Source organism: Bombus vancouverensis, chromosome 14 (genome assembly GCF_051014615.1).
Source record: "Bombus vancouverensis nearcticus chromosome 14, iyBomVanc1_principal, whole genome shotgun sequence".
In the NCBI taxonomy this organism is placed as follows: domain Eukaryota; kingdom Metazoa; phylum Arthropoda; class Insecta; order Hymenoptera; family Apidae; genus Bombus; species Bombus vancouverensis.
Genome location: NC_134924.1, coordinates 10,893,130 through 10,914,286, shown reverse-complemented (window position 1 = coordinate 10,914,286; position 21,157 = coordinate 10,893,130). Strand labels below are relative to the sequence as shown.

At 45.3% G+C, this 21,157-nt stretch overlaps 1 protein-coding gene and 1 long non-coding RNA gene across 3 annotated transcripts in view; both read right to left on the bottom strand.

The window, feature by feature from the left end:
• Positions 1 to 13,009, bottom strand: part of LOC117165227 (uncharacterized) — a 43,190-nt gene extending 30,181 nt beyond the window's left edge. Inside the window, exons 1-3 of one of the 2 annotated variants that reach the window (XM_033348701.2) lie at positions 10,117 to 13,009; positions 8,675 to 9,160; positions 5,034 to 5,188 (exon numbers count right to left, since the gene is read on the bottom strand). In XM_033348701.2, the coding sequence (XP_033204592.1) occupies positions 5,034 to 5,188; positions 8,675 to 9,160; positions 10,117 to 12,660 (3,185 nt within the window). In that variant the 5' untranslated portion in view covers positions 12,661 to 13,009. The remainder of the gene's footprint in view (positions 1 to 5,033; positions 5,189 to 8,674; positions 9,161 to 10,116) is intronic. The other variant, XM_033348732.2, reaches the window with a different exon arrangement.
• A 578-nt stretch (positions 13,010 to 13,587) lies between these two features.
• Positions 13,588 to 21,157, bottom strand: part of LOC117154459 (uncharacterized) — a 115,399-nt gene continuing 107,829 nt past the window's right edge. The window contains exon 4 of the long non-coding RNA XR_004463782.2: positions 13,588 to 13,627. This is a non-coding gene — a long non-coding RNA (uncharacterized LOC117154459). The remainder of the gene's footprint in view (positions 13,628 to 21,157) is intronic.

The window sequence follows — 21,157 nt, the reverse complement described above, 5'->3', positions numbered from 1 at the left end:
TGAACGGACGTTTCCGAAGAAATCTGTTCCTCGATAATTCTAATTTCTTATTCTCTAAAGAAAAAATCATCTTTGTATAATATTATCGCGGTTTGACGTCAAATTTCCGAGGTACATCTTCTCGACGCGATCTATTTTTCACCCTTGCCTCCTACGAATTCTAAATTAGTTCGTAGCAAACGAAGCGATCGGTGAAAACATGGCAAAAAAATGTGAGTTCAGGGAAAAAAAGGTCTGCCGATATAAAAGAAACAAGAGGAGGAATCGCGGTGGCCTTTTATTCGCTACCGAGAAGTCGTGCGGCTCCACGCGACGCAGATCCATCGCGACGCCCCGTCTCTGTGTCGTGTACGAGCGTTGTCCATTATACGACATAAAATTCCTTCCATCCGTACGATAAGATCTCTCTGGCCGAGTCGCGTGTCCTACCGTGAGATCTGATAACGAACTAACCCGAGTCCGCGCGCATCTCACCCTTTCTTTCTCTCGTTCTGTCTACCCTCCTTTTTTCCTCCCTTATTTCGCGCACAAACAGACGAACGGAGGCAGAGATGCAGCCAGATATAGAGAAAGAGAGCTAGAGAGAGAGAGAGAGCGGGACACGAACGCGACACACGTTCGAGGCGCACACAGGCGTCGCAACACTGTCATCGACGACCCCAATCATCCCCCCCGGCAAGCTTCATCGAACGAAGGCTGTCAATATCGTCGTCGGTATAAGCAGATCCGATGATGTACGCTCGACGTCAACGAGTCTCCGTAAGATATCGGACGTGCTTTCGATTCGACGTGCGCGTGAGAAAATAGGGTGCGAAGAATCGCTTTGTGAAAGCTCGTCCCTCTCTTTCTCGCCTGATCTCCTTTCGCTCCTCGCCTCGCGCTTTCCACGACGCTCAACACCGGATCCTCTTTCTCCCCCTTAAGTCTTGTCGCTTCGGGACCGATTTTCTCGCCGCGCGAACGTCTAAAGGAAATATCCTTGTGCGTGTGGCGTTCGTGTTGCGAAACAGTTTATTAATTATTATTTTAATAATTAAAGTTGGAAATTTGAAATATTTCGTCAAATAGAATATATGATCGAATGCATATATGTGTGTTTGATTATGAGTTTCAAGCGTGATTGCTTTTTGATTATAATGTTCGAGGTGATTAATGAAAGACAGATTATCGCGTGTCGGTATTTAATTATTTAATAAAAAGGGTGTTGCATGCTTTTGGAGTATTGAAGAACGTCGTAGTTACATGACGCGTTTATTTCTTCTTTTTATCGTTGTAATATGAACAAATTACGATTCTCTGGATCAAAACGATTCTATCAAGCAGAAAGTTCAAGAAAATCTGCCGACTAAATTTATATGTATTCGAATAAATTTGAAGAAAGGTTTCCGAACGATTGCAAAGTACGTAAAATTTCCATGCGTATTTCTTATCGATCGCATCGATCGATTCCTCGAACGTTCTCCTATTGTTGGTTCGATAAAGCCAAAAATTCATCACCTTGACAGCTTCTTATCTGAATCTTGCCTGTAATTCACTCGGGTCGTAAGCGATTCGATTGAACCAAGGGGTAGATCGATCGATCATAGCAACCCCTTAAATTGATTCGAACGTTCTTTTCCCCGATGAAAATCGGTCGAAGCTGACCGGGAAGATTGAAAAAGCGTGGACGATGGCAACGGAACACGACTCGGTTCTCGTGACAAAAGTATAACGTCGGCAGGGTGGCGAAGGGTGACGGGTGGTCGGAGTACACGTAGCAGCGTAGAATAATGTGGCGAAGCATTTCCGCATAGGAAGCCGTGCATTAGGCTATCAGATCGAGCACGCTCGACAACGACTGCCGTAGAGCCAGGAGGAAAAAGTGTCCGGGGTAAACCCTTACGTGATTAGTCGTCAAAGGAGAGGGTTCGTAGGGTGAAAGTGTGCCTAATGAGCCGCGAGATTGGCACCTTCGTGTCGTCCTTTAATCGCCATTTTACGGGAAACTTGTACGAAACTAATATGCAAGGATTATCAAGAGGAAAGTTGTCAATTTCTCCCTTTTACGATCGTTAGGGTGGCCGTCGGGGTAGACGCGGTAATTATTTATGGACACGGCCAGGCTAGAAACATTGAGATTATAACCGGCACCGTCCGAAGGGTGGATCTTTTTTCCCTCGCGATTAATTCTCTCCATCAACCGCAATAGTTTATCTGTCGCGGACGGTCCGCCTCGAACGCGTTAATTTTATCACCCGACTTCGGGTTAATTGCACATCGTCGTTCGCTCGCGTTCCCCTCCGACCCGTTTCAGAAGACGGTTTCGATCTTTCGATCGTTTCGTTGCGTCGTTGATTATCGTTGAAGTCGAGAACGAAGGAAAAAAGAGAAAGAAGAAAGGAGTTTGCGGTTCAAGATCGAGATCCCCTTTGATTTTCGCGAACATCGCGTAGGACGAAATTCGACGAGCTAAAGAAACAACAAGGGGTGAACGGAGAAATATAGCTATCGGTTTCGTCGATCGTCGTTGAAAGAGATTCCGAAAGAACCCTTGTCGTGTTTCGCTCGTTCCTCGTCTGGTTCGTCATCGGGAATAGTAGCTGCATGAGACAGCGAAGAAGAAAAAGGAAAGAACGAGGTTGGGGAGGTACATAGGTTGAAGAAGAGAGACCAAAGACCCCTCCGGCCCCGACACGACGAAATGTACCGAAATATATTCAGTCGGTAATTAGCTTTGTGCTTAACGGCGGAAGCCGACCTCCGATGCAATTTTTACTGGACGTTTGAAACTTTTGCAAACACACTCCGTTCCTGCCCGTTCTCTCTTATCAACCACTCTAGCCGATTCTCTTTTTCGCTGCCTTCGATGAAAATGTTTCGGGTGAACGAAACAGGGCCACGAGGGGATGAGATCGCAGGGGTGCGGAACACAAGAGCATAGGCACGAGGAACAACTTCCTCGGTACAACTGCGATTCGCCATTCGTCGTGCCCTTCGCTTTACTTTTTTTATTTCACAGTCGACAAACGCGACGACGACTCGCTTTTTCCTTTTTTTTTCGTATGTTTTCGGTATTCCGAATTTCGTCGCTTCGTTTTCTGATCAGTGACTCGCGATAGATCACAGATGACTCCGGAATTACGTTCGTGGTTTCGGCGAACAGGCATTTGACCGCACACGTCGTTTTTACGGAATAAAATTTCGAACAACTTTTTTTTTCGCTCATTTTCCCCGACGGAATTTTAAGTGTACCCTTTCCTCATTTCCATGGGACTAGCTTTTTTAATGGACCTTTTCCTGCGTTAATTAAATTTCGCGGCCGGTCTCCCCCGTTCGCTCGAGTGCCTCGAATATTTCGTACGAGATCGACGAAACGATGCGCGATGATGGACATTGAATTTCGATGATGAAATTGATTGCCACGTATTTTAAAGCGTATAGCCTGCGTGAACATTTTCATTGCTGATTTCAATGGAATTCAACGATTCACGATCAGCCGTGTAAGAGACAATTTATTCACGTTTTGTTTCACGTGTGACAGTTGAATTCGTAATCGTTGGTAATAAATAAAATCGTAACATAATCTTTAGACGTTCTACCAGATTAGAGTCATTTTCTGGATTGATATTATCGAATCTTGCGATAAACGCAATTAGCAGCGTTTATCGTATAAATTACAGAATACAAACTTGTTCGACTTAAAGTTAAGACACGAGTCATATTATATTAGTTGAAGATTACAGCATACGAATTTTGTTATTAAAAGAACTGAATTTTATAATAATTTTACTAAAAATATAAAAATACTTGCGATGATTATAAGACAAAAATTTATCATAGATCATTTCACCCATAATTATTGAATCTCATAAAAAATAATCTAGTGTCCGAATACTCCTGAACGATAGTGTAATTCTAAATCCCTCACCCTCGAATAAGTCACGAAACGAGCAAGCAACCCTCCCTTCAGGAATAGAGCCGCAAACGCGTTGAATGTCGGAGGTCGAGCGAAAACTTATGGTCTCCAAGAGGATGGGCGTCTCTCGCGATAAGAAAGCGGCAATAATGTAGGGACACGGGCACGCGTTTCTCGACCGCCTTATATCTCGGATCTGTACTGTACTCAGCCTAATTATAATCAGCCTAATGCCTGCTGTGGCCGGTACGCGCCGGTACCCGCGCTGACTCCTACGCTCTTCATACCTGGCCGCAATGTAGCCGCTGTTACTTATTCCCGACCGAAGAGAGGGTAATTAAGATTCGGACACACCCATCGTGACTCTCGTCTCTTGGGCTCTGACCGCTTCTACACAGGGAGTGGTCGATCACTTGAAAAGCTCGTTCTCGTTTGCATACACGGAACAGGACTCGCGTACCTCAAACATCTTCCACGATCGCGTTTCTTTTCCCGACTGCGACACGGAAACTCTAGCTAGGGAGTGGCAACACGATGTCAATCGAGAACGATGTTCCTCGTTGATTCCCGGATTTGCGAGTTCCAAGACGACGATATCTCATATCGACGATCGGCCCTTACAGCAGAGTCGTTCTTGTCGTCGGGGAATGTTATGCAAATTCATTCGCTACCGATGATCGGCACTCTCTTTTGGTAAATAACGAGCATGCAATCGTTGATCGAAGGATCGTTCCCGTACATTATCTTTGAGGCTCGAAAGAAAATTTGTTCATTTCTTCTTACATACGACAGTATTATTTTTTATGACTTCGGTATATTTTAAATAAACGTTCAAATCGTCTATGTTATCGCGTAACAAATTTATATGATTCATGTACGTGCAAATTAATCCAACTACGATTAAGAGTCCATTCTTACGTAACGTATGTAAGATCCTTAATCGATGTTCGTAATTCGTTAAATTTCTATACTGCTAAATCTGAACATGCACGTGTTAAAACGCACGAAGAAGATATCGTGGTTATACAATGTCTCAGCGTCATATGCTACGGAATCTTAACCGTTACTCGAACTTTGGAACAATCCTTCGACTTCCGTGGTTAACCGTAAATTCTCGATACAATGTCGCTGTACTCACCGGAAGTTGGAGAACCACTTGACCAGCTGCGCTGTGTTGTTCTTATTGAACCTGATGTCGGGGAAGTACATCTTGAGGATGGACGAGGACGGGTACCTGACCCAGAAGAACATCAGCTTCGCCTTCCTCAGATGTATCGGTGTCAGCATTGACGAGTTCACCGTGGTTAAGGAAATACTCTTTTGCTTGTCAAACGACCATTGAAATGGATTTTTAACATGTTTCGAACGTATTTCGTCGATTCTATCACAATTCGTATCCCATCTCTCTATCAAGAGAAAGGAAGAGGCATGGATTTTGATAAAGGAGTAAGTAATGTCGTCGATCCGAAGAATGGACGTTCTGTACGGCAATCTGTTCCTATGTACGCAAATATCTCAAACTTAATCGTGTTTCCTTCGTATCAAATTGGATTAGAAATCGTACAAGCTGTGGATGTCGCGAGGGTAGTAGGGCTCGAACGTTCTCACCGAGGTTGACCCACGATTGGCCGTATCCTCAACGGAAGCCTTACCGACTCCTTATCGGTAATAGGATCTCTTCATGTGGTTTCATCGCATTCTTATTTGGTTAATCCGTGTGTTCGATCTGCCGCAGTTCGTCCATGCCTTAAGGCACGCTTCTCGAAGAAATCCATCCCCTATCGAACAAACCGAAAATTCGTCCCTTATTTGTTCCTTAACCGAGACGAGTGCAATTGAAAGTTAATGCGAATAAATTCATCGTCAAAGACATTATCAACGAAGACAGCCCTATAACGAACTTGTTTCTTACTATCAGGTGAAATTTGTGCAACGTTTTTCTCGGATACTCGATCCGCTGAAAGCCATCTAATTCCGCGAGGAGACGGGAAAAGCGCGGAACGTTTACAATTTTCACGGACGTCTATCGTCATTGGTGTTACCGTCAGCGTGCGAACTCTCAGCGTGTACAAGCGAAGTCGTTCCGTTCACGAGCGAACGAGTCGACAAGTGTAGCCGTACGCATCAAACGTGCACGCGTGGTGCGCGTCGCATTTTGCGCTTGCGGTAACGTCGATGAGCGATAACGAGATGCCAGACAGTAATAAGGGTTATTCCGGCGTGTAGCCACCCCTGGATTAGTCGAGCTGGTCCTCTCAACGCGCGGCCCGCACCTACGTGTCTCGTGCTTATTATGCTATGTAATCGGCACACCTCGAACACTGAAAAGGAAAGACGGGGAAAGAAAGCCAGCGATATAGCGTTTATAGGTACATGTTGTCGAGGTGGATGACGATTAAGTCACCGGTGATTTTTGATCGACGGAAGAACCACGTGAGATCATGAAATCGTTTTTCAATAGGCGCAGAAACCTGTGATTTGATTTTAACGAATCGTTCCAGTGGGATACATCGAGAAAATATAAAAACGAATATGATGGAAAGAAGATCTATGAATACAAAGGAAATTATCGATATAACGTCATTACGAATCGATGTGAAGACGAATGGTAATACGTATTCACTCGCTATCGTATGGAATGGAAGAAACTGTCTTAAAATTATTTACAATTACTCGAATTCAGGCATTCTTGCCAGTTTCGCACATCACCTACTACCATGAACATATACGTTACGTTAATTTTTTATAGAAGAAAATTCGATAATCGACAATTTCTTTGCCAAGCCTGTATACCGAAACGTTTGTCTACCCTATCGTCGCACTCACCAGCCCCGGCGATGAGCGTTCACCAACGTTCACCAACACGTTCGGCCGTGAACGTAGCTCGCCCAAGAAAGTCGAGCAGCGTGAAAAGCATATTTGGATACGTCGAAGGCCGGTAGGAACAGCAACAGACAAGGGTGAATCCAGAGGCGAGTGGTGAACAGCAGGTTGCGCCGCGGTCATGCGCTCGACCTACCCCAAGAGGAGGGAGTGAAAAAAATGCGCCATTGATTTTACATCAAAGGCCGACTAAAAAGGCGGCAAAGAACGCCGCGCTGCCGATCGAACGACCCGGACCAACACACGCCGATGCAGTTCTAGCGACGTTGCATCGTTGCCGACGCGTTTACCGCACGCCCCCGCGCGACTTCTTTTTTTCCTGGTTAACGCGAGGTCCCTTCGATATATTTGCCAGTGCTTTCGGTAAGTGTGAGAGCAGCAATGGAGCTACAGCGAGGAGCTACCTTACCCGGCTGGGTCATGCGTGATAATCTAGCTGCTGAACTTTTCGCGCCTGTTGATCACGCTTTCAGACGATCGTAGAGAACGATGTGTCTTAACTTCGTCCGTTCGCCGGCTATTTTTACGAAGTCAAAGCGTACTACGAGGTCACCGATGCCTCCCCGCTCTGTAGATGCGTACATCTCTGGCTGTTTTGCGTGACCGGTTTTCCATCGAAGGGAACGCGTCCAAGTGTTCTTTTCTTATCCTTCGTCGAGCGCGTGACACTACGAGCGTCGATGATCGATGGAACAGAGAAACGGCAGGAAGAAGACAAAGAGAAAACGAAAGGATATTCGAAGAACATTTGCGAAGAACGATCGACTCGATTGGATAAAAGGCGGGAAAATGACGAGATATGCGAAAACCATATGGTTTAATTGACAATTCGATATTGGACGATCTAGCGTAAGGAATATAGTTGGAGGCAAGTTGACCCTGTAGAAATGGAGTTTCTACGGTAAATTCTCTCATACGGTCGGAGAAGTAGTAGAAGTGGCTTATCTACGATAAGTTGAGGAGACGTTAGCGAGGAGAAGTTGGCGGACCGCCTTCTCTCTCTCTTTCTCTCTCTCTCTCTCTCTCGCTCTCTCTTTCTCGTTTCCGCGGTTAAATTCCGAAATTGCGGGACAGATTATTGGCTTGCGAAGTTGGGTGAGTCTCGAGGCCGAGGGTGGGCCGAGTAGGCAAAGAACTTTCGACCTCGCGCGTTGTTGCCGGACAAACTCTACTCGTAGGTGCAGCCAACATTAGCCTAACTCCGTGGCAAACTAATCTAACATTCGTCTGAGCCTCCCCGTGGCCACCCACTCTTCCTTCTACTCTCTATCTGCCGATTTCCTTCTCCTTGTTGGCGGGTCTGCCTTTTTCTCTCGTAGAAATCCGCGTTGTTTTCCAAAGTTTCCAACCTCTCTCTCTCTCTCTCTCTCACGCGCCCGTGTTCCCTTCTACAGAGGCAAAGAAGAAAAAAGGTACACGGAGAAAAGAAACGAAAAAAACACATTCCTAAGCATCGTCATCAACTCTTTCGCCTTCCTACCACTTTTTGACGCTCGTTTTTTCGCTCGTCTCTTTATACAGCTCTTTAAAAGCGCGGTCCTGACCGTACGCTACTTGCCGATTTAATATCGAAAGTTCCGTCGTACTTTCTTTGGAGAACGTTCAGACTCGCTGTCCCTTCGCGATATTACCAGAGGTACAAAGTCGACGGAGATTCCGCGCGTGTTGTTGTTGCTCCAACAAACAGAGAGATATCCGTTTTCGAGCGGAAACTTCGACAGTTCGCTAACTATTACACAAATGGCCTACCCCTCGTGTTTGAGGCACGTCGTTCTGGACGTTCTCCAACTCTCGTCTACCAAAGGCATCGAGACGAACGTTTTTTTTTTTTATTTGCTTTTCTGGTTTTCGTTCTTTCTTTTTCTTTCTCGACGACGTTGTATTAGAAAAGGATATTGTAGGCTGAATCCCGTCGTAACTGATGTCGTCGGAGTTGCAGTCGTTGGGCCGGTCGTTGCTGTCCATCCTGAGATGTCCATAGTCTGGACTGCCATGCTGGGCAGCCGCCAATAAGGCAGGATGCAATATAGATGGCGGATGGGGCAGTGGAGGCGAATCCCTGACATCTACACCTCCACCAGGAGGACTCGCGGGTAAGTGATGCGGCCCCGGAGGTGGTACCTGGCCTGGGTGACCCGCATGAGGGTTGAAGAACGGTGAATACGGCGAGAACACTTGACTTTCGTGAAGACTCGGGTTTGGTATCGCTACGCTGGTTGGCAGGGACACTGGCAACATCGGTGGTGGCGGATGATACGATCTCGGTGGAGGCGGGGGCGGTGGACTTTCGCTGCCTCCTTGCGAACCGCCACCTTCCTGGGCCAGGATTCTCGACACCGTCCTCGGCGTCAGCCTCGTGTCCGTCACCTGTGGAGGGAAATACTAATTGATGCCTCGATTTTACCATTGTGCAATTCAGTCTCTTATCCTACTTAAAACTAATAAATATTCACTGACGAACGGAATTATGCTTTCTTTTTATGCTTGATGCTATTTTGCATCAAGTATACAAAGTCAACGTTACCATTCATAATTTGGAAGTATTCGTCAGTGAAATTTAGTTTCTTATACTACTTAATATCAAGTATGCAATGCATCGATGAATAAAATTACTGTCGTGAACTATAGATTTGACATATTCCTCGATGAAATTCAGTCTCTTGTTCTACGTTATATTAAGCATTCAATGATATCGACGAACAAAATTATTACAAATTTATAAATGCAAATTATAAATTTGAAATATGTATCGGTGAAATTCATTTCTTTTCTTTTCTTCTGTTTAATATTAACAATACTTATACATTCTCATTAACGAACAAACTTGGCGGTACAGATAGTAAATTTGAAATGCTCGTCGATGAAATTATATTCTTCTACTACTTAATATCGCGTGTACGATAGTATCGACGAATGAAATAATCGATATAAATTGTACATTTGGAATCCAAAGCAGTGGTAATTCAGTTTTTTATCTTCTTTATCGATATTGACGAACATACAATGTTAACATAATAAATAACAAAATTTGAAATTTTCGTCAGTGAAATTGTTTTACTTGTTCTACTTGATACTACAGATATAAATACGTACGTAATAATATCATCGATAAATAGAAATTTACTGCATAAATTATGGATTTAAAATATTTTCATTGATGCATCGTACTTTATAGAATACTCTTTGGAATTATATTGAGTTGTAATAACAATCGATATAATCGATTATAGATCAAAGACTCGAGCTTTTATCAAGGAAGCAACAAGTGAATTTACTTGTACGAACGGTCGTCTATGACATATCGGTATTTTTATCGAAGATAGAAAGTAGATAATTACCTTATGACGTTTCTTTTTCGGTGTCATTACGAGGGAGAGCGCCTCGTTCTGTTCCGAGTCCCTGCTTTCTCTCTCGTCGCCCCTCAAGTTACAATATTTCTCGCGTTGTTGCTGTTCTCTCTGCTGATGTTCGCGTTGCTGTTGGTGTTGCTGTTGTTGCTGTTGCTGCTGTGCCTGCATAGAGGCCATGCTGTACATCGTTGGCGGTTTTGGCGTCTGAAACATCCTGCCACACGACCTCACGTGCGAGGGCAGTTGATTCATTTGGTTAAGATTGTTTTCCGTGGGGCCAGAATGTGGGCCATGAGGACCACCACCCATGGACCCGATTTGTGGGAAACCCGTAGACTGTGGAGGTGGGGGCCCGCCATTGTGGGGCCCCCGTGGCCCGTTTGGGCCACCGGGTGGTTGCGGTGCTCCTCTATCTACTACTTTCGTCCTGGGTGATTTTCTTTCGAGTATTTGGCTGGCCAACAAAAGGTCCTTGTTTAATTGCTCGGCAGCGACTTGCGCCGCCTCGCTTTGATTTCCAAGATACCTCCTCTGTTGCATGAACCTTGTTACCACTTTGTCGATTAAATTCGTCAAGTACGAGGTTATCTCTGCTTTCAACGTATCCGACAAACTTTGTAGATCTTCGTCGGTTATGTGAGGACCCGACGAGCTAGCTGCGGCCGCTGTACTTCTAAAAACATTTATCCTTTCCTGGAATTCTTTATGTTGAAGAGGCGTACTGGCTGGCTGCATTTGTGGTGTTTGCGGCGTGGACGGGCCGGTATTGCTTTGACTCTGTTGCTGTGCTTGACTCGGAGGCGGTGGTGGAGAACTTTGTCGTTGATGCTGCTGTTGCTGTTGTTGATGCTGCTGCTGTTGCCTGACAGTAGCTTCCTGATGCTGCTTCATTCTCTCCAGAGCAGCTTGTTGCTGTTCGAGGTAGAGTTTCTGTCCCATGTGATACATAGCGGCTGCCGCGGCGTGTGGGTGTTCGGTTGGGAGGGCCGGGAGTCCGTTGTACGGCGGTGGATGAGGTTGCGGTGGTTTGAGCGGTGGCTGAGGACTTAAGGGAGCACCGATGCTTTCGCTCGCGTCCGAATCGATTCTACTCGTAAGCTCATTGTACTTTTGCTGCATCACGGCTAATTGTTCGTGCAACTTTTTCAGCTGCGTCTGGAGGTTATCCTTTTCCTCGCGTTTTTGCCTGATCGTCGAAGGATCCTCCTCCTCCTCGCTCTCTTCTTCGTCGTCCATCATGGTATCGTTAACACCGTGCTGGAGGACGTGATGCACCGTTTGTTGCTGGGGTTGGTAGAGTTTACGTTTCTTGCAACCGTTCACAGTGGCAGTTTGAAGCGCTGGACTGCTACGCATCGTGCTGACGATATTCTCGACGCGAGCGCGCTTCGTTTCCGTGGTTGGCGAGCTGGTCTCCGTTTTGGGCACGATCGGACAAGGAGAGTGACTGGGACTGCGTTTGATGTTTAACGAGTCCTGTATCTCCTCCTTGACGGAAACGGACCCTGACCTTGGTTGCGTGGGACTGGGAGGTAAACTCTGTTCGCAATCGGATCCATCGAGGTTGGCTCCGGGCTCCATACCAGCTTCGGCGAACGCCTCTTCCATAGCACGTGCGGCTGCGGCTGCGTCCTCGGCGCTATCCTCGGCATCGCCCGGCATCACCGTATCACGATCACTGTGATTCGCGTTATTCACGACGTTATTTCCATCACCACTTTCCTCTCCACCACTCTGCACTGTTCCACTACGTGCACTATCACTGTTTTGTTGTTGATGCTGTTGAGGGCTCTGATGATGTTGTTGTTGAGATTTAAGTAGATCCGCTGTGGTGTTGTTGTTGTTACTGTGTATGCTGTTGTTGTTGTTTGGCTGTTCTTGCAGCGCGAGCGCGGAGATTTTGCGCCCTTGGAGTATATCGCGGAGCATGTGCTGCGTGAGCTCGGCGGTGGCGGGATCGTCGCAATTAACTACAGCACCGGATTGCAAATTAGCAGCGGGGTCCATGCCGGCACCAGTCATTCCGTGGCCGCCCTCTGGCGGTGAGCCACCAGCGTCACTGGCCTGTTTGACCTGTCGTCCGAGTAGCTCGTTCAACATCTTGGCGGGGCCGTAACCCGGTGCCCCGAAAAAGCCAAAAGCCGCGTGGGCGGAATGCTGCTGAGTGCTAGGACCCGTGGTAGCTGTGCTTAAATGACCTTGACTGCTTGCCGCTCCAGCTTGAGGCTGCTGAAGCTGTTGTTGTTGTTGTTGTTGTTGTTGCGCTTGCGACTGATGATGTTGCTGCGACTGTGGCTGTTGTTGTTGCTGGTGCGTTGGTCCGCTGCCGCCGAAGATAGAACCGTACAGACCACCGCTGTGGAAGGATGGCCGGGAGGTGAAGTGCGGTATACTCGAGTAGTTGTTGCGCGGCTCGCCGGCGTCCACGCGCTGTCTGGTGCGCTTCTGCTTCTTCTGGAGTCGCTGTTGCTTGCTTTCCGTAGTTGCTCCGTAGGGGGCGAAATACTCGGTCTCCTCCCCCGATGACATCATCGGCCGTCTGGTTGGTCGGCCCCCCGAAGGCCTCCGCGTCCCCTCCCCGCCAGGGTTCCTTGTCACCCCTCCCCTTCTCGCTCGAATAGCCCCTCGTGGCTCAGCGCGCTGCCTCCGTTTCTCTACTCTATTCTCGCCGTTTCCCCTACCACAGCCGTCTTTTCTCCTTGTTCCTTCTACTACCTTGTCCTCCCCACTCTGATCGCCGGCACTCTCCCCTCTCGAATTTCTTCGTCTTTGCCGTCTCCTTCTCCTTCTCTTCCTTTTCCTCCTCCACCTCCTTCTCCTCCGTCGCGCTTCCGCCGCCGCCGCCTCCTCTTCTTCTTTCTCCTCCTCCTTCTCTGCCGCCGCCGCCGCCTCCTCCTCCTCCTCCTCTTCCTCCTCTTCCTCCTCTTCCTCCTCTTCCTCCTCCTCCTCCTCCTCCGCCGCCGCCGCCGACGACGACGACGTCGGCACCCTTCTCCTTCCTGACGAACTCTTGCTTCCTCCTCTTCACCTTTTTCTCCTTCTCTCGCGCCTCCTCTTCCTCTTCTTCCGTCGTTCCTCGGTTTTTCTCTACTTTCTTTTCACTATTCCTCGCCCCGCTCCTTCCGCCTTGGAGCTGACGCCAACAGCTGGGGCTTCTCGATGACTCGGTGTCGGCGACTCGTCCTCGTCTCACAATGACGATTTCTTTTAAGGAGACGCGGCTCGTTCTCGGGACTGTTTCTACTTTTCCTTAAGTCTCTACCGCTATTCGTACCAGGTCCGTCGTTTTCGTTACAATGTCTACCGTTGCCGTTACGTTTCTTCGTGACAGTCGATACGATGTTACTTCCGTTGATGATCACGAGAACTGAGGCCGGTGATCTCGCGGGCGGAATTCTCGTGCTCCCGCCTGGGAGCTGCATCCTTCGAGCTCGCCAAAGGGCTCGGTGCCCCTCGCTCCCTCGTCTCGATTTTCCTTCCCGCGGTTCTTCTTATTCGTCTGCAACACAAACACACCAAGATATGCATTACTTATCTTGCCCCTACAAAAAAAAAAAAAAAGAAAAAGAAAAATACCGAGCTCGATCACGCTTGTACATAGTGATACACGATCGATACTCCATACTTAGAGAAGTTACGATCGTGAATCGTATTTTAGCTTAAACGCCTTCCGTATATAGGCTCTCTACTTCCGTAGATAAAAGCGTCTGAGACTCTATATACGATTGCCGTTCACTTCATTTTACGACATAGACCGACTTAATTACGAGGAAAGGATGATTTCGTTGTAAGTAGAGAAAATCGAGAAAAAGATGGAGAAAATTTCAGAGGGGAGATATTTAACACGTACTAAATTTCAAATTTCTAAAGAAGTAAAAGCGTAATTGTCATTTTATCAAAAAAAAAAAACTTATTTATCTCTCATTGTGAATCTTATCTTGATTTCGTTGATAAGGTATTTCGGAATTATATTCGTTTCATCTTACGTACTAGGTGATTTATAATTCATCAGAGTTTTATATAGCCATCGAAATCGTACAGATTTACATAGGAAGTAGCATTCTTTCCTCTGTCAGGTCTCGTATATTTGGGATAAGTATACCGGTTCAATGCACGATCACGTCACGTAACCGTAAGAGAATGTTCACGGGGAGAATAGCAAGTGTTACCAGTTAAAAATACTAGTAATCGATCATGACTACAAGACGAGGAATAGAGCGGTAGCGGGAACGGTATGGTTTAACTTTGTCTGCCGAAGTCTTCTGCCGAGAGTTCTAGCGAGAAAAACTGCAAGTACAGCGAACTGCAGGATTTGTCGAAGACGAGGATGGCCGTGGAAAGACCATAAGAAAATTACTTGTATTGAATTTCTTATTCAGAACGTAGTCAGTTCCGGCAAGTCGACTCTTTCTCAATTACACCCTGTCGTTGATCGATAGTTGGAGACAAAGATGCACAAAAAAGTAATTGACAGTAATCCTCCGTCATAAACTGGATGCGTTGTCTGTTTTAATCGAACTCAAGGATAAAAAGTTGTGCAGAAACTATATTATTAGAAAATTCTATTCCTGTAATTGATTTAATAGACAAATTGTATCCAAAGCTTTGTTTCCTTAATGATTCAAATATGCTTACGTTCTTTTAGAAATGATTTTGCGTCTTAAACTATTAGTTGTCCATTCGAACGTTTCTGTAGATCCTTTCAGATTCTTTTTTTAGATTGTATCTATCTAGAAGTGTATCATTCATCCGCCGTATAATTTATATAAAATTGACTATCGATTTATGATGTTCTTTTGTTTCGTATATCTGTGTAGGTATCTTTTATTTGAGATACTATATTCTCGTTGCTACGATATAACGAATACACACGAATTTCGAGTTATTTATGAGTTAAGACTTAATGTTGTTTAGGATGTCACTATTTCTTTTTTTATCCGTGAATATTTTATAAAAGCGTAAAACAATAATATTTCTCGAAAGCAACACGAGTACGTATTCCGATTAGTAAGTTTCGACGATAAGTAAAGGTAGACCTGGTAAAACGTTAACGCGAACGTTCTTCGCTCCAAACAAGGGTAAATTATTTCCACGACATCGTTCTCAGGAAACGACTTCGTCGATGGATGATAATCGACGGTTGTTCAACGAATTCATTGAGCGACGACGGTGCTCACGGCGAGGCGAGGGCCCGATCGTTTCACCATTCAATTGCCGATACGCATAAGTGCGTGGGTGAACACGTGAGTCGGTTCAGCGTTTGCACGCACGCGGATGGCCGATACGGTACGATGCTTAGTGTGCACCAATATCAACGTGATACACAGCCGCGCGAATGTACATGAGATTCGAAGCAACAGCTGAGCAGCTTAAAGCACCTGCGCTCAATAGGCTGACATATTCCATAGTTTGCCTACGCACGAGCCGCCTGCGTTCGAGGACACGAGCACTCGCCCCTATACGTATATTGACGAAGAGAGACTAGACGTATATATACGCGTGGCTCACGAAGCGACAAGAAGGCTCAAAGAGAGGAATACGTATATAGCAACACGTGGCAAAAGCGGCGAATTGGTGAAAGCATGGAATCGTTGTACTTTTTCCCCTCGGCCGGTACGAGCAGAACTCGTATGCGGGCGCGCGAGCGCGAACGCTCGTTTCCAGTTCTACTGTTCTCTCGTGTTCGCGCGATCGCGCAAGGAGGGTTGGAAATCAGCAGCTTAGAATTCATCGATTATTCGTTCGCCTCGTCGATGCATCTAATTGAATAACGATTATCCACTGTTTCTGTTTACCCCGTCGAATCGATGCAAAGGACTTGGAGCCGAATGAAAATTGAATTAGAACTTGCCACTTCTGGCATCGCCAGAGATTACTTCCATCGCGTGTTCCTTTCCCACTTTTGCTATTTTTTTCTCACTTGTCTTTTATCACGATGATGTTCCGCGAACGTTTATATACGTCGAGGAATGTCTATTCCAAAATTTCATTATCACGTACGTTTAACAAAGTTGAATCATTCTCTTTAAACGAAAAGATGCATCTCGTTTGCAACTGGAAAATTTAACATTTTCGTTCACTATCTAGCGAATTTGCGTCGTAACCAGTGTCTGCGTCATTCCTAACGCATTTTCGTTCATAAGCAAATGCATAAGTAAGTAAAAAAGTCCAATAATAGAAACTTGTTCTTGTTCTTATGCGTATAAGATCGCGAACATCAATGAGAATGAAATGCAACGAAGATGGTCAAACAGTTAGAATTCTGCTTTCGCAGATTATTTTTTTACAATCTCTATATCTTGTTCTGTGTATCGAAAATGCATTCGGATATTTCTTATTAAACGCATTGTATCGACATGTGGCAGAATAACGTATACGATTGTACTAGCTAAGCATATTTTCGAGTGTATTTCTCGTGAAAAAAAGACATTTTGTTCCGGGATACTATTCCCCGGCAATAATTATCTTACTCTTATTGGTTGAAAGAGTGACATATGGTCTCAAGCTCGATAACGTCTACGATCGTACCTGCCTCGAAGAACGTAACGCTTCGAGGGGGGTCAGTAAAGTCTGTTCTTCCTACGTTTGATCGCCACTTCCCTCCTGTGCCGTCACGCGTGGGACGCTCAGAATAAAAAGGTGCTCCGGCCGGAAATGGTTTTAGGAACTCTCCCACCAACTCGATTCGGAAGTAGACACGCCGGGCTAATTACACGCGAGAAACGTGTATACGTGGCGATGTGTTCGAGAAGCTTTCGTGACCCCATTGTCGATATATGTTATATCGAGCAGATGCGCTTCGTTCGATTCGCAAGTAAATTACTTTCTGTTACTTCGACGCGGTCTCCAGAAAATAATTTCTTAATGGATGATCATCAAAATGCGTATAATTTGCAAGAATATATAAAATATCCAAGGTATAGTACCGGCTAATTATCGTTTAACGAGCGAATAAGATCTCTGGCCAGACTGTATTTTTTACTTGTACAAATACGTGGAATTTATATAAACATTCGCGATCTATAATTATTACCGATGAAACGTTATTAATAAACCATCGCTTAACGAAGAAATTGTCCGAAAAAGTGTGCACGTTAGAAAAATCATCGATCCTTTATTTATCATTCGCAAATATCGGCAAGTAAAGACATCTATTAAATTTGATAAATATATCACGTTGCTGACAAAACGAACGAATTGAAATCGTTTTGTTTGCGCGTTCGATTTTATAATTCCTCCCGAAATGTGACGAAATGATGAAGCACGTACGAGTTTACAAAACACGTCAGCCAGAGAGTAACGAACGTGACTTTGTCATTACAAAACCCTGTATTTCCATGGGCAATGACACTCGCATCGATCATCTTCGAGCGAGACGAAAACAGTCTGATGAACCACCAACAGCCATTTCCTGTGCGTCATGCGATATTTACCGTTTAAGCAGGTGACTTGATTTGAAGGGGTGATTGCAGGTCATGCCGGTGGGGTTGCGATACAAGATTAGAAAATCGCTGGTTGGAACCGACTTGTCTGGCTCGTTACTCGTTCAATACTCTGTCCTGGATTTCAACGATATTAATAAACGTAATCTTGAAGGAAGAATTGTGAAGAAAAAAGCATAGAAGAATATGGACGAGACGCAGCCAGGTAAATTAAAAACGAACAATATAAAGTGCGAGTTAGCAAGGTATCTATATCACGTTAAAAATTAACTATCGATTATACGAGAAAGTTAACGAAAGACCGGCTTTGTAATCTCGTGAACTTTTCCCGAAGATTTTTCATCGAGAAGGGGTTAGAATCTAAGGTAACCATTGTTTCGAACTATCGACGCAGATAACTTCCACCTATAGCTCGGGTAATTAAGGAAGAGACCGGAACACAAAAGAGCCCGGGGCGAGGAAAGCGTTCGTTAATCTCCTACCGTCCATTACGTGGTTTCTATCGACCTTGTATGAAATTTCAAAGGGAATACCGCGAATCGAAATTTTTTAATGAATCCATCGATGAAAAGAAAGAGGGCATATCTCCTCTGTTACAGCGCCGATTCTTTCGCGTTGACTGCACTGTCCTACCACGGGACGACAACCAAATACACTGTTGGAATCGATATAAGACGAACAAACTCGCGGTATCGGCGTAGCTTATACTTGAAACAAAATTTCTTTCTTGCTGTCTTATCGGGCAAAGATCTTCGGTGCTTCGAGCAGATCTTTTCTTCACGATGAAAATAATAATAATGGAAGATCAATAGATGGAAAGAGGAAAAGGACATCGGAACGGTACGAATCGATCTTTTTTCCTCGATGCCTCCATTCGATTTCGAAAGTCTCCTGTCGACGAGCCAGAAACCGTTGGTTTCGATACTGGCCGATCGTTGCGCGAAACAAAGGGATCCACCGGCACGGAACCCGTTGCGAAAACGAAACAATACTACTTATACTTTGCGATTGGCAACGACTTCCTTCCGGCATGAAGCCGCGAACCACGAGCGCAAGCAGGTTTACCAAGTTCCTACTTGCTGAATATCACATGGTGCGCGTACCCCACATGGTGTTGTCGAGGTGACGCAGCAATGGCATGTGTATCGGAATTCCACCCCCTGTAGGTGTCATGTGGCCGTAGTGTTCGCAGGGGGTTGTGCATGGGAACCCGGCTATGGTCATCAGTCCATGTCCATCGTGGTGCTATACGTGTACACCACGCACACATCGCTATGCATCGCTCTCCCTCTCGATATACATAGTAAATTATTGTAACATTCGTTTCGTTATTATCCACTACCCGGGACGAAGGTAGCAACCCCTTTGGTGACAGGAATTCGCAAACATGCAAACGCATCAGCGTTTCATGACGCCTAATCGTCAATGTGTATTTACACGTATGTACATGACTAGCAGACAGACGGACAGGCAGACAGTCGCGGAGATCACGAGACGGAATAACACATGGACATAGGAAGCTGCAGGAGAGAGAGAGAGAGAGAGAGAGAGAGGGAGAGAGAGAGAGAGGCAGCTATTCTGTTCTATATAGAGAATGATACACGCATACAAAAGCAGAAGCATGGTGACTCGTATGTGTATATACACGGCTCACACGCGTTCTGCATATTATCGGGTTGCTCCGATGCAACAAGTTGACCGGGTGTCAATTGATGTGTTATTAATTGGAGGTTAATTGCGTTAATGCGCTGCCGACCCCGCCCTCCTCCCCCGTCCACCCGACGTCACACCCGCGGCGCCGTACACCCTCCACTGTTTTATTATTATTTTGCATTCGAATCGTTTCGATTCATTGGCACGCGCCCAAACCAAACTTCGCAAGCGCGAGAGAGCCAGACAACGTGGAGAGAATCGGCACGCGAGAGAGGAAAAGAGAGACAGAGAGAGAGAGAGACAGAGAGAGAGCATTTAAAAGCGGCGGCCTGTCACCGATTTTCATAATTCACAGCTCGTTAAATTTGTTTCGCTTTTTACCTCGCTTTCCGCGCACGGTTACGCGACCCAGGACCATTAATCTACCTTCGGTCGTTTCCAATGAGTTTAATCGCGTTTCAAAAACAATGTGGGTCAACGCCACGGCCACCGTGTTATTCCTGGCACGCGAGCATGACCTTTCCTGCGTTTTCATTTCGATTTCGGTCGCCATTCATGCTGCGTTACAGATAATACGAGCGATAATGAGCGCGCCACTTTTACGAGCCGCGGACTCGATGATGCTGGAATTTTTTGGTTTAGCGGGATGAATGGGAATACCGGTCCGATTTGTCCGTGACATTGCTACGCCGTTATACCACGTACCGGATTTTGCAAATTACGAAAAGCAGAGGAGAAAGATCAGCGAACATCTCGCGAATTAAAGGGCGAGCGTCGAGTGTTGAAATTTGTCGTCGAACGAAATTCTACGTATTTCGTTCGTTCGAACGTATTTCCTTCGTCTAAATCGTCGCTTTATGCGACGATCGATCGAAATATCGTTGTTTTTCATGGGAAAAAATTACGAACAAGATAGATCGAATTTTTGATACAACAGTCACGAAAAATACACTAAAGCACGAAATATCTAAGGAAGGGACCGTACGAATTTAAGGTTCGAACGTCAAAGAAAGAGAAAAATTTAAACGCACATTGAACGTCCTTTATACGGGGAATTCTTCCCAAGGTGCAATCGCAAATCTCCTCTGAAGAATTTCCACGAGACGTTCTGCGGCCTTTCGTTCAATGTGTTCCCATGACTTCTCTCTGTGGGAAACGCTAACGTCTAATATTGAAAGTTACAAAAAAAATCCTACGGCGCCCTTCGTCCTCCCTCTGGAAAGGAAGTAGGAACAACGGTCCTTGCCCTCAACAGCGTAGACGCTACCCTGTCGCTGTGACGGTCGTTGAAATCTCGTGGGACATTTAAACTTACGATTTCGATTGGATTTGTAAACGTTTCTTGTATCGCCTTGACTTTTAGTCATCGTAAATTTATAAACTACAATCGAAAATACTTTAATTTTTTTAATTAATGACATTTTTGTTACTCTGGCTCATATTTTTGTTTCAGTTGAAATGATTAAAATTGCAAAGAATCTCGTGCCATTTATTCATTCATTGAACATTCAACTTTCACGCCATTTTTTAAACATTCCGCTACTTTAATTTTTCAAGCGAATCGGATATATTTATGAAACGAGATACGAATCTTCACGTGAATAACACGCGCTTCAAAACTTTTAAGATGTTTAATATATTAACGTAATATTTATAAAATGCAGTAGATTTAATGCAAATTCTAGCGAAATATTATTGACAACCAAAAGATCCTTTTTTGTACGTGTGATCTTTCGTTCGAATTGTTCTCGAAACGAGAGCAACGTTAAAATATAAAGATCCGAATGATTTCAGCAGAATCAAGGAAACATAACCGACTCGTGAGAAACAGCCCTTAAATTCTACGCCACTGCAAGATCAAGAAGGCCCCCTTGCTAGTATTCAGGTGGTTCCGCCGGGTGGTGTCCCCCGATTTAAATGTCTAGGTATCCCCA